General features: G+C 34.7%; 2 protein-coding genes across 3 annotated transcripts; both read left to right on the top strand.

The window, feature by feature from the left end:
* The first annotated feature begins 215 nt into the window (after positions 1-215).
* Positions 216-8,018, top strand: LOC131805860 (tenascin-X). 2 transcript variants are annotated; one of them, XM_059129566.1, is made up of 3 exons: positions 216-473; positions 5,914-7,834; positions 7,896-8,018. In XM_059129566.1, the coding sequence occupies exons 1-3, from the start codon at positions 270-272 to the stop codon at positions 7,919-7,921; spliced, it is 2,151 nt and encodes a 716-aa protein (XP_058985549.1). In that variant the 5' UTR covers positions 216-269; the 3' UTR covers positions 7,922-8,018. The 2 variants fall into 2 exon arrangements, with proteins under 2 accessions (XP_058985549.1, XP_058985550.1); XM_059129567.1 differs by lacking the exon at positions 216-473 and adding an exon at positions 4,164-4,384.
* A 3,892-nt stretch (positions 8,019-11,910) lies between these two features.
* Positions 11,911-13,303, top strand: LOC101895169 (epidermal growth factor-like protein). The gene is made up of 3 exons (XM_005192175.4): positions 11,911-12,410; positions 12,494-13,033; positions 13,098-13,303. The coding sequence occupies exons 1-3, from the start codon at positions 12,109-12,111 to the stop codon at positions 13,204-13,206; spliced, it is 951 nt and encodes a 316-aa protein (XP_005192232.3). The 5' UTR covers positions 11,911-12,108; the 3' UTR covers positions 13,207-13,303.
* Positions 13,304-16,669: the final 3,366 nt, after the last annotated feature.

Here is a 16,669-nt window from a genome sequence, read left to right on the forward strand (position 1 = left end):
CCAAAATACATTTTATTTAAAAAGTATCACCAATTGTCGACCCACTCTAGTGTTTAGGAGAAAAAAATATTTTTGCGATAAATCGGAAATATTTTCATATTTTCTCTTGTTATTTTCATTCATGTTTTGTTGTCATTGTTCCTTTTTAATTTTAATAGACTGGAATTTGTATACCATCTCCATTGGCTAGTATTTCACAACAAAGCGGCGGAACGTGAACTAAATTCAAAACTTAAGACTTTTTTGAAAAAATCACAATTCGAAAAAAAATGTTCGTTTTTTACAAAACCCTTGGATTAATTTTCCTATGCAGTGTATGGATAGGTGAGAGTAGTGGCCAGTTTTGTACTGATCGAAAATATGTAACGAGAACTCGAATTCAATGGAACAACGGTGAACGTTTGGTCACAAAACGCGGCTGGTTTGGAAATGTGAAATATAAATATGAACCCTATGTTTATTCATCGACTCAGGTAAAGAAAAATGTATATAAAATAACAACATTATATACCGATCCAGGTATAATATTAAAAACACTCGATTATCGGTGGGGTTCCCGAAAATAATCCACGACTTTGGGAAAAAAAATAAAAAACCACGATTATAGGAAAAAAATTAAAAATCCTCGATTATAGAAAAAATATTCTTTAAAAAATCCACGATTATAGAAAAAATATTCTTTAAAAAATCCACGATTATAGAAAAAATATTCTTTAAAAAATCCACGATTATAGAAGAAATATTCTTTAAAAAATCCACGATTATAGGAAAAATATTCTTTAAAAAATCCACAATTATAGGAAAAATATTCTTTAAAAAATCCACGATTATAGAAAAAATATTCTTTAAAAAATCCACGATTATAGGAAAAATATTCTTTAAAAAATCCACGATTATAGGAAAAATATTCTTTAAAAAATCCACGAATATAGGAAAAACATTTTTTAAAAAATCCACGATTATAGGAAAAATATTCTTTAAAAAATCCACGATTATAGGAAAAATATTCTTTGAAAAATCCACGAATATAGGAAAAATATTCTTTGAAAAATCCACGATTATAGGAAAAATATTCTTTGAAAAATCCACGAATATAGGAAAAATATTCTTTAAAAAATCCACGATTAGAGCAAAAATATTCTTTAAAAAATTCACGATTATAGGAAAAATATTCTTTAAAAAATCCACGATTAGAGGAAAAATATTCTTTAAAAAATCCACGATTATAGGAAAAATAATCTTTAAAAAATCCACGATTATAGGAAAGACATTTTTAAAAAATTCACGATTATGGGAAAAATATTCCTTAAAAAATCCACGATCACAGGAAAAATATTCTTTAAAAAATTCACGATTATAGGAGAAATATTCTTTAAAAAATCCACGATTATAGGAAAAATATTCTTTAAAAAATCCACGATTATAGGAAAAATATTCTTTAAAAAATCCACGATTATAGGAAAAATATTCTTTAAAAAAACCCCGATTATAGGAAAAATATTCTTTAAAAAAACCCCGATTATAGGAAAAATATTCTTTGAAAAACTCCACGATTATAGGAAAAATATTCTTTAAAAAATCCACGATTATAGAAAAAATATTCTTTAAAAAACTCCACGATTATACGAAAAATATTCTTTAAAAAATCCACGATTATAGAAAAAATATTCTTTAAAAATCCACGATTATAGGAGAAATATTCTTTAAAAAATCAACGATTATAGGAAAAATATTCTTTAAAAAATTCACGATTATAGGAAAAATATTCTTTAAAAAATCCACGATTATAGGAAAAATATTCTTTGAAAAACTCCACGATTATAGGAAAAATATTCTTTAAAAAATCCACGATTATAGGAAAAATATTCTTTGAAAAACTCCACGATTATAGGAAAAATATTCTTTAAAAAATCCACGATTATAGGAAAAATATTCTTTGAAAAACTCCACGATTATAGGAAAAATATTCTTTAAAAAATCCACGATTATAGGAAAAATATTCTTTAAAAAATCCACGATTATAGGAAAAATATTCTTTAAAAAATCCACGATTATAGGAAAAATATTCTTTAAAAAATCCACGATTATAGGAAAAATATTCTTTAAAAAATCCACGATTATAGGAAAAATATTCTTTAAAAAATCCACGATTATAGGAAAAATATTCTTTAAAAAATCCACGATTATAGGAAAAATATTCTTTAAAAAATCCACGATTATAGGAAAAATATTCTTTAAAAAATCCACGATTATAGGAAAAATATTCTTTAAAAAATCCACGATTATAGGAAAAATATTCTTTAAAAAATCCACGATTATAGGAAAAATATTCTTTAAAAAATCCGCGATTATAGGAGAAATATTCTTTAAAAAATCCGCGATTATAGGAAAAATATTCTTTAAAAAATCCATGATTATGGGAAAAAAAATTCTTTAAAAAATCCACTATTACAGGAAAAATAATCTTTAAAAAATCCACGATTATAGGAAAAACATTCACGATTATAGGAAACATATTCTTTAAAAAATCCACGATTATAGGAAAAACATTCACGATTATAGGAAACATATTCTTTAAAAAATCCACGATTATAGGAAAAATATTCTTTAAAAAATCCACGATTATAGGAAAAATATTCTTAAAAAAATCCACGATTATAGGAAAAACATTCACGATTATAGGAAACATATTCTTTAAAAAATCCACGATTATAGGAAAAACATTCACGATTATAGGAAACATATTCTTTAAAAAATCCACGATAATAGGAAAAATATTCTTTAAAAAATCAACGATTATAGGAAAAATATTCTTTAAAAAATCCACGATTATAGGAAAAACATTCACGATTATAGGAAAAATATAGTTTAAAAAATCCACGATTATAGGAAAAAGATTCACGATTATAGGAAAAATATTGCCTAAAAAATCCACGATTATAGGAAAAATATTGTCTAAAAAATTCACGATTATAGGAAAAATATTTTTTAAAAAATCCACGATTATAGGAAAAACTTTCACAATTATAGGAAAAATATTCTCTAAAAAAATTCACTATTATAGGAAAAACATTCACGATTATAGGAAAAATATTTTTTAAAAAATCCACGATTATAGGAAAAACTTTCACAATTATAGGAAAAATATTCTTTAAAAAATCCACGATTATAGGAAAAATATTCTTTAAAAAATCCACGATTATAGGAAAAATATTCTATAAAAAATCCACGATTATAGGAAAAATATTTATTAAAAAAATCCACTATTATAGGAAAAATATTCTTTAAAAAATCCACGAATATAGGAAAAATATTTATTAAAAAAATCCACGATTATAGGAAAAATATTCTCTAAAAAATCCACGAATATAGGAAAAATATTTTTTTTTTAAAAAAACCACGATTATAGGAAAATATTCTTTAAAAAATCCACGAACATAGGAAAAATTGTCTTTAAAAATTCACGATTATAGGAAAAATAGAATCCACGATTATCCACGATTATAGGAAAAATATTCTTTAAAAAATCTACGAATACAGGAAAAATATTTTTTTTTAAAAAACCACGATTATAGGAAAAATATTCTTTAAAAAATCCACGAATATAGGAAAAATATTCTTTAAAAATTCACGATTATAGGAAAAATATTTTTTAAAAGATCCACGATTATAGGAAAAATATTCTTTAAAAAATCCACGCTTTTTTGGTAAAATATTCTTTAAAAAATCAACGATTATAGGAAAAAATACTCTTTAAGAAATCCACGATAAGAAGAAAAATATCCTTAAAAAAAACCACGATTATAGAAAAAATATTCTTTAAAAAATCCATGATTATAGCAAAAATATTCTTTAAAAAATCCACGAGTCGGACGCGTGACTTAGAAATGACAGCAGTCTGGAGTTGGTTGCAGTTTTTTTATCTCACCCTGTATTTATTACATCACGTATTCTGATTTCAAACATTTTCCTTGGCATTTCTTTATCGCACTTGCCTTCATAAATTCACAAGAAATCCGGAATTCAAATTCATTTGCAAATATAAGAGCTGGCCCGTTTTTCTAAGTTAATAATCCTAATTTGTTTTATCTCACAATTTTCTGATTAAAGGAAAAAAACTAGGAACTGCACTTTTTTTGTTGTTGCTTGGTGCGAAAAATATTCCAATGCTCTGTTGTTTGGAAAAGCTTCAATAATAGAGTCGGCCGCTTAAATTATCATGAAAATAAATTTAGTGTTAATATTAGTAACTGTAACGTGGTTATTGCCACATCAAATAGTGGCAATTCGAAGAACAAATTTTGACAGTCATATTTGTGATATCAAACGCAAGGCTGTGACCAAAACGCGTCTCGCCTATTATTATGGTCACATGTACACACAGGTACTTAAGGATCAACTGAGCTATAATCGTGGATTTTTCAAAAAAAAATTTATCGTGTTTTTTTTTAATATTTCTCCCTAGTCGTTGAATTTTTAAAAATATTTCTCCTCTAGTCGTGGATTTTTTACAGAATATATCTCCTCTAATCGTGAATTTTTTAAAGAATATTTTTTCCTATAATCGTGGATTTTTGTAAAGAATATTTTTCCTATAATCGTGAATTTTTTAAAGAATATTTTTCCTATAATCGTGAATTTTTTGAAGAATATTTTTCCTATAATCGTGAATTTTTTAAAAAATGTTTTTCCTATAATCGTGGATTTTTTAAATTTTTCCTACAGCCGTGGATTTTTCGAAGAACACTTTTTCCATAATCGGAGATTTTTAAAGAAAATTTTTCCTATAATGGTGAATTTTTTAAAGAATATTTTGGATTTTTTAAAGAATATTTTTCCTATAATAGTGGATTTTTTAAAGAATGTTTTTTTGGATTTTTTAAAAATATTTTTCCAATAATTGTGGATTTTTTCAGGAATATTTTCCTCCAATCGTGGATTTTTTTAAAGAATATTTTTCCTATAATCGTGGATTTTTTAAAGAATATTTTTCCTATAATCGTGAATTTTTTTAAGGAATATTTTTCCTATAATCGTAGATTTTTTCAAGAATATTTTTCCTATAATCGTGGATTTTTTAAAGAATATTTTTCCTATAATCGTGGATTTTTTAAAGAATATTTTTCCTATAATCGTGGACTTTTTAAAAATTATCTTTCCTATAATCGTGGATTCTTTAAAGAATATTTTTCCTATAATCGTGGATTTTTTAAAGAATATTTTTCCTATAAACGTGGATTTTTTAAAGAGTATTTTTTTCTTATAATCGTGGATTTTTTAAAGAATATTTTTCCTATAATCGTGAATATTTTAAAAATTATATTCCCTATAATTGTGGATTTTTTAAAGAATATTTTCCCTAGAATCGTGGATTTTTTAAAGAATATTTTTCCTATAATCGTGGATTTTTTAGAGAATATTTTTCCTGTATTTGTGGATTTTTTAAAGAATATTTTTCCTATAATCGTGGAATTTTTAAAAATTATTTTTCCTATAATCGTGGATTTTTCAAAGAATATTTTTCCTATAATCGTGGATTTTTTAAAGAATATTTTTCCTATAATCGTTAATTTTTTAAAGAATATTTTTCCTATAATCGTGGATTTCTTAAAGAATATTTTTCCTATAATCGTGGATTTTTTAAAGAATATTTTTTCCCATAATCGTGGATTTTTTAAAGAATATTTTTCCTATAATCGTGGATTTTCTAAAAAATATTTTTCCTATAATCGTGGATTTTTTAATGAATATTTTTCCTATAATCGTGGATTTTTTAAAGAATATTTTTCCTATAATCGTGGATTTTTTAAAGAATATTTTTTCTATAATCGTGGATTTTTTTAAAACATTTTCTCTCTCTCCCTCTCTTTCATATTCTAATAATAATCTCTCTTCCACATCTCTCCCTTCTAGTACTATACCGATTATGAGACCGTATATAATTGTTGCCCCGGCTACAAAAAGCTCAGCTCCTCACAATGTGTGCCCGAGTGTAGTCCACAATGTCCCTCAAATGCCCAGTGTATACGACCCAATGTCTGCCAATGCTCCAGTGGCTATTTCAGCTTGTTTTCTCATCCAACAACAATAAAATGTCAACCTATATGTCCCAGGGGTTGCCCTGAAAATTCCCAGTGCACAGCACCTGGTGTATGTAGCTGTAATCAAGGCTATGATGTTTCCGAAGCCGAAAAATGTGTACCAATATGTGAGTCACCTTGTCCTGAAAATGCTGATTGTGTGAAACCAAATCAATGTGCCTGTTCTAAGGGTTATGCGAAAGTGGAGAGTGTGTCGCACAATGGCACATTTGTTTGCCAAGCCACATGTTCTCCTGAATGTCCAGCCAATTCGTTGTGCTCTAAACCAAATGAATGTAGCTGCGAAGAGGGTTATCTGATGAAGAATGGAATATGTGAGCCGATTTGTGAGACTCCCTGCATGGAGAATGGCTATTGCCGGAAGCCCAATCAATGTGAGTGTGTGGAGGGCTATGAAATAGGTAAAGCGGATGAGGTCCTGGTATGTGTTGCCAAGTGTGAGAACGAGTGTCCAGAAAATGGTTTTTGCGCAGAACCCAATAAATGTGAATGTGATCAAGGATATGCAATGTCCAGCAATGGAACATGTGATCCCGTGTGTGATCCCGCATGTCCTGAAAATGGAAAATGCAGCGGACCCAATGAGTGTACCTGCCTGAAAGGCTATCGCATGGTGGATGACCATTGCGAACCCATATGTGAAAATGAGTGTCCGGAATATGCCCACTGCTCGCAGCCCAATAAATGTGAATGTTCCAATGGCTATCAACTGAAATTGACTTCGAGCTATAATCTCTTCTGTGAGCCCCAGTGCCGGGGCAACTGTTCGACATTTGGTAAATGTGTCCAGCCCAATCGATGTGAGTGCCTGGAAGGCTATGAAATGGATGAGGTGGAACAGTGTAAACCCATTTGTGTAGGAGGTTGTTTAAATGGCCTCTGCTACCGACCGGGGGTATGTATCTGCAATCCAGGATATCTTATGGGACCATTCAATACATGCGAACCCACCTGTTCGCTGCCATGTCAAAATGGTACCTGTGTTGAGCCGGAGATTTGTCAGTGCAGCGAGGGATATAGGCTGCAGGCGGGGAGTGTACACATTTGTGAGCCCCTGTGTGAGCCGGCATGTCACAATGGCCTATGTGTGGAACCGAATATTTGCCTCTGTCATGACAACTATGAGCCGACGGAAATGCGACAGGGGGCCTACAATCACAGCTATTGTCAAAAGTCTACAACCAGCACTGTAGCGGCAAGTATCGGTACGGAGCTGGTAACGACAACAGAAACCTCCAACCCCAGTTCCACCGCCATCACCACCACCACCCTGGCCATAAGTCCCCAACCGCAAAATATTACTAGAGTGACGCCCAAACCAACCTTTCCCCCGCAAAGCTGCTTGGATCAATGCCTGTGCTGGCAGGAATATGATGAATTTGGCTCAATCTCCACCCAGCCCAAGTGTGTACACATCTGTTTGGATTCGCACGATAAGCCCTGCCGCAATGTCACCCAATGTCACTGTGACAATGAAAAGCTCCAGCTACTGTGTGCCATGGAAATCGAAGACTATTCTGAAGATGATCCACAAATTTACATTTGTAAGATACCAAAGCCTCAGACCACAACATCCATGCCCACAACCAACGCCTCCAATGAAATGAAAATTACCGCAGATCCAAATGAAAATTCCGGAAATCTCCTGTGGCTTCTATTGTCATCGTTTATGGGGGTTTGCTGTCTGGCTGCCCTGGTATTTGTCGTCTATAGGAAATATTGCCAATATGAAGGTGAGCCGCCATAGGATTTTGAATCCTTGCAAAAAATGCTGAATAATATTCTCATTTACAGATCCCCTGGTGGAATATGAATTATAGAGAGATAGGCCGGTTGGGCAGGTGGAATATACAAAAATAATAATTAAAAAATATTTTAGATTGTGAAGGAAATTTATAAATAAATTAATTAATAAAAATTTTAAAGACTATTCTCTTCAGCTCTTCTAGAGATGGAAACCTCTTCGACTCACCTAGAGATAGACTAAATATTAAAACATTGAATGGATTACTTAAGAGAAATAGAGAAATAGACTTGCTGCTATTAACTTGCTAGAGAGAGAGAGAAGGAATTAGACCTTCTGCCTTCAGCTCGTCTAAAGAGAAAAAGAGGGAGAGATAGAGAGAGCTTGGATACCCAGCTTTAGCACTATAGCTTCAGCTCATCTAGAGCTAGGTTGTCTAACTTCAGCTCATCAAGAGCTAGGCTGCCAACTTCAGCTCATTAAGAGCTAGGCTGCCAACTTCAGCTCATGAAGAGCTAGGCTGTCTAGCTTTAGCTCAAGAAGAGCTTGGCTCTCCAGCTTCAGCTCATGAAGAGCTAGGCTGTCTAGCTTCAGCTCATAGGGAGCTAGGTTGCCTAGCTTTAGTTCATAGGAAGCTAGGCTGCCTAGCTTCAACTCATAGGGAGCTAGGCTGCCTAGCATCAGCTTATAGGGAGCTAGACTGCCTAGCTTCAAATCATAGGGAGCTAGGCTGCCTAGCTTCAGCTCGTATAGAGCTAGGCTGCCTAGCTTTAGCTCATGAAGAGCTAGGGAGTTGCCTATCATCAGCTCATAGGGAGCTGCCTAGCCTCAGCTCATAGCGAGCTAGGCTGCCTAGCCTCAGCTCATAGGGAGCTATACTGCCTAGCCTCAGCTCATAGGGAGCTAGGCTGCCTAGCTTTAGTTCATAGGGAACTAGGCTGCCTACCTTCTGTTCGTGTAGAGCTAAGCTGCCTAGCTACAGTTCGTGTCGAGCTAGGCTACCTAGCTTCAGTTCGTGTAGAGCTAGGCTGAATAGCTTCAACTCATATGGAGCTAGGCTGCCTATCTTCTGCTCATATGTTGCTACGCAGCCTTGCTTCAGTTCATATGTTGTTCGTGTAGAGCTAGGCTGCTTAGCTTTAGTTCGTGTAGAGCTAGGCTGCCTAGCTTCAGCTCATAGGGAGCTAAGCTGCCTAGCTTCAGTTCATAGGGAGCTAGGCTGCCTAGCTTCAGCTCATAGAGAGCTAGGCTGCCTAGCTTCAGTTCATAGGGAGCTAGGTTGTCTAGATTCAGCCCATAGGGAGCTAGGCTGCCTAGCTTCAGCTCATAGGGAGCTTGGCTGCCTAGCTTCAACTCATAGGGAGCTAGGCTGACTAGCTTCAGCTCATAGGGAGCTAGGCTGCCTAGCTTCCGTTCATAGGGAGCTAGGCTGCCTAGCTTCAGCTCATAGGGAGCTAGGCTGCCTAGCTTCAGCTCATCAAGAGCTAGGCTGTCTAGCTTAAGCTCATCAAGAGCTAGGCTGTATAGCTTCAGCTCATCAAGAGCTAGACTGCCTAGCTTTAGCTCAAATGGAGCTAGGCTGTCTAGCTTCGGCTCATCAAGAGATAGGCTGTCTAGCTTCAGTTCATCAAGAGCTAGGCTGTCTAGCTTCAGCTCATCAAGAGCTAGGCTGCCTAGCTTTAGCTCATAGGGAGCTAGGCTGCCTAGCTTCAGCTCATAGGGAGCTAGGCTGCCTAGCTTCAGATCCTATAGAGCTAGGCTGCCAATATTCAGCTCAAGTAGAGCTAGGTTGCTAGCTTCAGGTCCTATAGAGCTAGGCTTCCTAGTTTCAGCTCATCAAGAGCTAGACTGCCTAGCTTCAGCTCATAGGGAGCTAGGCTGCCTAGCTTCCGCTCATAGGGAGCTAGGCTGCCTAGCTTCAGCTCATAGGGAGCTAGGCTGCCTAGCTTCAGCTCATCAAGAGCTAGGCTGTCTAGCTTCAGCTCATCAAGAGCTAGGCTGTCTAGCTTAAGCTCATCAAGAGCTAGGCTGTATAGCTTCAGCTCATCAAGAGCTAGACTGCCTAGCTTTAGCTCAAATGGAGCTAGGCTGTCTAGCTTCGGCTCATCAAGAGATAGATCCTATAGAGCTAGGCTGCCAATATTCAGCTCAACTAGAGCTAGGTTGCTAGCTTCAGGTCCTATAGAGCTAGGCTTCCTAGTTTCAGCTCATCAAGAGCTAGACTGCTTAGCTTCAGCTCATAGGGAGCTAGGCTGCCTAGCTTCCGCTCATAGGGAGCTAGGCTGCCTAGCTTCAGCTCATAGGGAGCTAGGCTGCCTAGCTTCAGCTCATAGGGAGCTAGGCTGCCTAGCTTCAGCTCATCAAGAGCTAGGCTGTCTAGCTTCAGTTCATCAAGAGCTAGGCTGTCTAGCTTCAGCTCATCAAGAGCTAGGCTGCCTAGCTTTAGCTCAAATGGAGCTAGGCTGCCTACCTTCAACTCATAGGGAGCTAGGCTGACTAGCTTCAGCTCATAGGGAGCTAGGCTGCCTAGCTTCAGCTCATAGGGAGCTAGGCTGCCTAGCTTCAGATCCTATAGAGCTAGGCTGCCAATATTCAGCTCAACTAGAGCTAGGTTGCTAGCTTCAGGTCCTATAGAGCTAGGCTTCCTAGTTTCAGCTCATCAAGAGCTAGACTGCCTAGCTTCAGCTCATATGGAGCTAGGCTATCTAGCTTCAGCTCATATGGAGCTAGGCTATCTAGCTTCAGTTCATCAAGAGCTAGGCTGTCTAGCTTCAGCTCATCAAGAGCTAGGCTGTCTAGCTTAAGCTCATCAAGAGCTAGGCTGTATAGCTTCAGCTCATCAAGAGCTAGACTGCCTAGCTTTAGCTCAAATGGAGCTAGGCTGTCTAGCTTCGGCTCATCAAGAGATAGGCTGTCTAGCTTCAGTTCATCAAGAGCTAGGCTGTCTAGCTTCAGCTCATCAAGAGCTAGGCTGCCTAGCTTTAGCTCAAATGGAGCTAGGCTGCCTACCTTCAACTCATAGGGAGCTAGGCTGACTAGCTTCAGCTCATAGGGAGCTAGGCTGCCTAGCTTCAGCTCATAGGGAGCTAGGCTGCCTAGCTTCAGCTCCTATAGAGCTAGGCTGCCAATATTCAGCTCAACTAGAGCTAGGTTGCTAGCTTCAGGTCCTATAGAGCTAGGCTTCCTAGTTTCAGCTCACCTAGAGCTAGGCTTCCTAGCTTCAGCTAATATAGAGCTAGGCTTCCTAGCTTCAGCTCATCTAGAGCTAGGCTTCCTTGCTTCAGCTCATCTAGAGCTAGACTTCCTAGCTTCAGCTCCTATAGAGCTAGGCTGCCTAGCTTCAGCTCCTACAGAGCTAGGCTTCCTTGCTTCAGTTCATCTAGAGCTAGACTTCCTAGCTTCAGCTCCTATAGAGCTAGGCTGCCTAGCTTCAGCTCCTACAGAGCTAGGCTGCCTATCTTCAGCTCCTATAGAGATAGACTTCCTAGCTTCAGCTCATCTAGAGCTAGGCATCCTAGCTTTAGCTCATCTAGAGCTAGGCTGCCTAGCTTCAGCTCCTATAGATCTAGGCTTCCTAGCTTCAGCTCATATGGAGCTAGGCTGCCTAGCTTCAGTTCATAGGGAGCTAGGCTGCCTAGCTTCAGCTCAAAGGGAGCTAGGCTGCCTAGCTTCAGCTCAAAGGGAGCTAGGCTGCCCAGCTTCAGCTAATATGGAGCTAGGCTGCCTAGCATCAGCTCATAGGAAGCTAGGCTGCCTAGCATCAGCTCATAGGAAGCTAGGCTGCCTAGCATCAGCTCATAGGAAGCTAGGCTGCCTAGCATCAGCTCATAGGAAGCTAGGCTGCCTAGCATCAGCTTATAGGGAGCTAGGCTGCCTAGCTTACCTAGCATCCTCTATTTTGAATAATTTTTGATTCACCCTGTAACATGGTCAACCGATAAGCTTGTTTATTTATTTCCCGCACAATCGAATACCGGACATACCTTCAGTTTTGACAATTCAATGTTAATGTCAAAATCATAAGCTCCGTATTGGCTCTCACCAAACAAATCTCTCGGTATTGTATCAAAACAAAGCTTGTTATCAGTTGCTGCCTGAGTGAGAATAAAATAGTGTATACCAGACAAATCGGAAGTCCAATCAATGAAGGTTTTAAATTACAACAGAGAAAATTTTCCGCAAGTGAAATTCTGAAATTCTGAAGTTTAAAATCAAATATTAATTTTAGTTGAATCGGAAACTTAATAGAAATTAGTTATAGAAATGTTTAAATTGATTAATTTTATTGCTGGAGCTCTGCTGGTGGCTCTGTTCGCCCAGCACCTGAGTTATATTTTTCAATCAGCCGAGGCAAGAGTTTACGATCAAAAACGTTCCACATATGCCAGTCCACAGAGCTATGTACCGAATGCGAGAAATCAATACCAGTCGATGGAACCAGGTCTGGCGGCTGGAAGATATGGTGCGCATAATTCCCTTATTGGCAATATTCCAAGGCGTGGTGAGAATGAGGAATGCAGCTCGGAGGGGGGAAATCAGACGCATATGTATACCGTTACAATACCGTAAGTAAGATGATGTAATAGCTAGGTCAAGACCCATAGAGGGGACTTGAGTTGCGATTTTCTCATGAACTCTGTAATTTCAGGCATGACCAGATCGACAAATATAGCTACATAAAAATCATCGAAAAGAAAGGCCGTTTTAGCACCATCAGCCTGTGCTGTGAGGGCTATACCCTGGTCCGGAACTGGCAACGTGATCTGTGTACACCGGTGTGTGAAAATTGCCGCAATGGCCAATGTGTGGGACCCGAACTTTGTGAATGCTACGATGGCTTTGTACGCAACGACAATGGCGACTGTGTCTTCAGTTGTCCGCTGGGCTGTCTAAATGGCCGATGCTATTTGGATGGGAGCTGTAAATGTGATCCCGGTTATAAGCTGGATGAGACTCGACGTTTCTGTCGGCCCATTTGCAGCAAAGGTTGTGGCACTAATCCGCTGTTAAATTGTACCGCCCCTGAGGTGTGTGGCTGTGTGAATGGCTATATTCTAACAGATGCTGGTTGCAAGGCGGTATGTGATCCCGAGTGTGGTCCCGGTGGGGAGTGCAATGCTTACGGGCGATGTGAATGTAAACCGGGATATACGCCAAAGGATGGCGTCTGCCATGCTGTGTGTTATCAGTAAGTAGGGGGTGATATGGGGATGATATGGTATTTAGTTGATCCATGCTTTTTTATATTACAGACCCTGTGAAAATGGCATGTGTTATAGCCGGCATCGCTGCATATGTAATCCCGGATTTATTTACATGGAAAGCACGGGGAATTGTATACACAAGCCGGAGAAAAATTAAAAAAAAGCAAATATTTTTTTAATAAAACTAAAATTATTTTTCTCAGATATTACAAGGCGTGGATTTTTTTAAAAATTATATTTCCCACAAAAAACAAGGCGTTGATTTTTTAAAAATTATTTTTCTCACAAATAACAAGGCGTGGGTTTTTTAAAAATTATTTTACCCACAAATAACAATGCGTGGATTTTTTTAAAATTATTTTTCCCACAAATAACAACGCGTGGATTTTTTAAAAATTATTTTTCCCACAAATAACAAGGGGTGGATATTTTAAAAATTATTTTTTCCCACAAATAACAAGGCATGGATTTTTTAAAAATTATTTTTCTCACAAATAACAAGGCGTGGATTTTTTAAAAATTATTTTACCCACAAATAACAATGCGTGGATTTTTTTAAAATTATTTTTCCCACAAATAACAACGCGTGGATTTTTTAAAAATTATTTTTCTCACAAATAACAAGGCGTGGATTTTTTAAAAATTATTTTTCTCACAAATAACAAGGCGTGGATTTTTTAAAAATTATTTTTCTCACAAATAACAAGGCGTGGATTTTAAAAAATTATTTTTTCCATAAATAACAAGGCGTGGATTTTTTTAAAAATTATTTTTCACACAAATAACATTAGACATATCAAGGCGTGGATTTTTTAAAAATTATTTTTCCCACAAATAACATTAGACATATCAAGGCGTGGATTTTTTAAAAATTATTTTTCCCACAAATAACATTAGACATATCAAGGCGTGGATTTTTTAAAAATTATTTTTCCCACAAATAACATTAGACATATCAAGGCGTGGATTTTTTAAAAATTATTTTTCCCACAAATAACATTAGACATATCAAGGCTTGGATTTTTTAAAAATTATTTTTCCCACAAATAACATTAGACATATCAAGGCTTGGATTTTTTAAAAATTATTTTTCACACAAATAACATTAGACATATCAAGGCGTGGATTTTTTAAAAATTATTTTTCCCACAAATAACATTAGACATATCAAGGCGTGGATTTTTTAAAAATTATTTTTCCCACAAATAACATTAGACATATCAAGGCGTGGATTTTTTAAAAATTATTTTTCCCACAAATAACATTAGACATATCAAGGCGTGGATTTTTTAAAAATTATTTTTCCCACAAATAACATTAGACATATCAAGGCGTGGATTTTTTAAAAATTATTTTTCCCACAAATAACATTAGACATATCAAGGCGTGGATTTTTTAAAAATTATTTTTCCCACAAATAACATTAGACATATCAAGGCGTGGATTTTTTAAAAATTATTTTTCCCACAAATAACATTAGACATATCAAGGCGTGGATTTTTTAAAAATTATTTTTCCCACAAATAACATTAGACATATCAAGGCGTGGATTTTTTAAAAATTATTTTTCCCACAAATAACATTAGACATATCAAGGCGTGGATTTTTTAAAAATTATTTTTCCCACAAATAACATTAGACATATCAAGGCGTGGATTTTTTAAAAATTATTTTTCCCACAAATAACATTAGATATATCAAGGCGTGGATTTTTTAAAAATTATTTTTCCCACAAATAACATTAGACATATCAAGGCGTGGATTTTTTAAAAATTATTTTTCCCACAAATAACATTAGACATATCAAGGCGTGGATTTTTTAAAAATTATTTTTCCCACAAATAACATTAGACATATCAAGGCGTGGATTTTTTAAAAATTATTTTTCCCACAAATAACATTAGACATATCAAGGCGTGGATTTTTTAAAAATTATTTTTCCCACAAATAACATTAGACATATCAAGGCGTGGATTTTTTAAAAATTATTTTTCCCACAAATAACATTAGACATATCAAGGCGTGGATTTTTTAAAAATTATTTTTCCCACAAATAACATTAGACATATCAAGGCGTGGATTTTTTAAAAATTATTTTTCCCACAAATAACATTAGACATATCAAGGCGTGGATTTTTTAAAAATTATTTTTCCCACAAATAACATTAGACATATCAAGGCGTGGATTTTTTAAAAATTATTTTTCCCACAAATAACATTAGACATATCAAGGCGTGGATTTTTTAAAAATTATTTTTCCCACAAATAACATTAGACATATCAAGGCGTGGATTTTTTAAAAATTATTTTTCCCACAAATAACATTAGACATATCAAGGCGTGGATTTTTTAAAAATTATTTTTCCCACAAATAACATTAGACATATCAAGGCGTGGATTTTTTAAAAATTATTTTTCCCACAAATAACATTAGACATATCAAGGCGTGGATTTTTAAAAATTATTTTTCCCACAAATAACATTAGACATATCAAGGCGTGGATTTTTTAAAAATTATTTTTCCCACAAATAACATTAGACATATCAAGGCGTGGATTTTTTAAAAATTATTTTTCCCACAAATAACATTAGACATATCAAGGCGTGGATTTTTTAAAAATTATTTTTCCCACAAATAACATTAGACATATCAAGGCGTGGATTTTTTAAAAATTATTTTTCCCACAAATAACATTAGACATATCAAGGCGTGGATTTTTTAAAAATTATTTTTCCCACAAATAACATTAGACATATCAAGGCGTGGATTTTTTAAAAATTATTTTTCCCACAAATAACATTAGACATATCAAGGCGTGGATTTTTTAAAAATTATTTTTCCCACAAATAACATTAGACATATCAAGGCGTGGATTTTTTAAAAATTATTTTTCCCACAAATAACATTAGACATATCAAGGCGTGGATTTTTTAAAAATTATTTTTCCCACAAATAACATTAGACATATCAAGGCGTGGATTTTTTAAAAATTATTTTTCCCACAAATAACATTAGACATATCAAGGCGTGGATTTTTTAAAAATTATTTTTCCCACAAATAACATTAGACATATCAAGGCGTGGATTTTTTAAAAATTATTTTTCCCACAAATAACATTAGACATATCAAGGCGTGGATTTTTTAAAAATTATTTTTCCCACAAATAACATTAGACATATCAAGGCGTGGATTTTTTAAAAATTATTTTTCCCACAAATAACATTAGACATATCAAGGCGTGGATTTTTTAAAAATTATTTTTCCCACAAATAACATTAGACATATCAAGGCGTGGATTTTTTAAAAATTATTTTTCCCACAAATAACATTAGACATATCAAGGCGTGGATTTTTTAAAAATTATTTTTCCCACAAATAACATTAGACATATCAAGGCGTGGATTTTTTAAAAATTATTTTTCCCACAAATAACATTAGACATATCAAGGCGTGGATTTTTCAAAAATTATTTTTCCCACAAATAACATTAGACATATCAAGGCGTGGATTTTTCAAAATTATTTTTCCCACAAATAACATTAGACATATCAAGGCGTGGATTTTTTAAAAATTATTTTTCCCACAAATAACATTAGACATATCAAGGCGTGGATTTTT

This window comes from Musca domestica, unplaced genomic scaffold (genome assembly GCF_030504385.1).
Source record: "Musca domestica strain aabys unplaced genomic scaffold, Musca_domestica.polishedcontigs.V.1.1 62, whole genome shotgun sequence".
NCBI lineage: Eukaryota > Metazoa > Arthropoda > Insecta > Diptera > Muscidae > Musca > Musca domestica.

What these genes read in the sequence shown, in the direction of transcription:
- LOC101895169 (XM_005192175.4), top strand. Translation starts at nt 12,109, where the DNA reads ATGTTTAAATTGATTAATTTTATTGCTGGAGCTCTGCTGGTGGCTCTG. An exon ending in ATGTATACCGTTACAATACC is followed by an intron (nt 12,411 to 12,493) that starts GTAAGTAAGATG and finishes CTGTAATTTCAG; the next exon opens with GCATGACCAGATCGACAAAT. An exon ending in TGCCATGCTGTGTGTTATCA is followed by an intron (nt 13,034 to 13,097) that starts GTAAGTAGGGGG and finishes TTTATATTACAG; the next exon opens with ACCCTGTGAAAATGGCATGT.
- LOC131805860 (XM_059129566.1), top strand. Translation starts at nt 270, where the DNA reads ATGTTCGTTTTTTACAAAACCCTTGGATTAATTTTCCTATGCAGTGTA. An exon ending in ATGTTTATTCATCGACTCAG is followed by an intron (nt 474 to 5,913) that starts GTAAAGAAAAAT and finishes TCTCCCTTCTAG; the next exon opens with TACTATACCGATTATGAGAC. An exon ending in GAAATATTGCCAATATGAAG is followed by an intron (nt 7,835 to 7,895) that starts GTGAGCCGCCAT and finishes TCTCATTTACAG; the next exon opens with ATCCCCTGGTGGAATATGAA.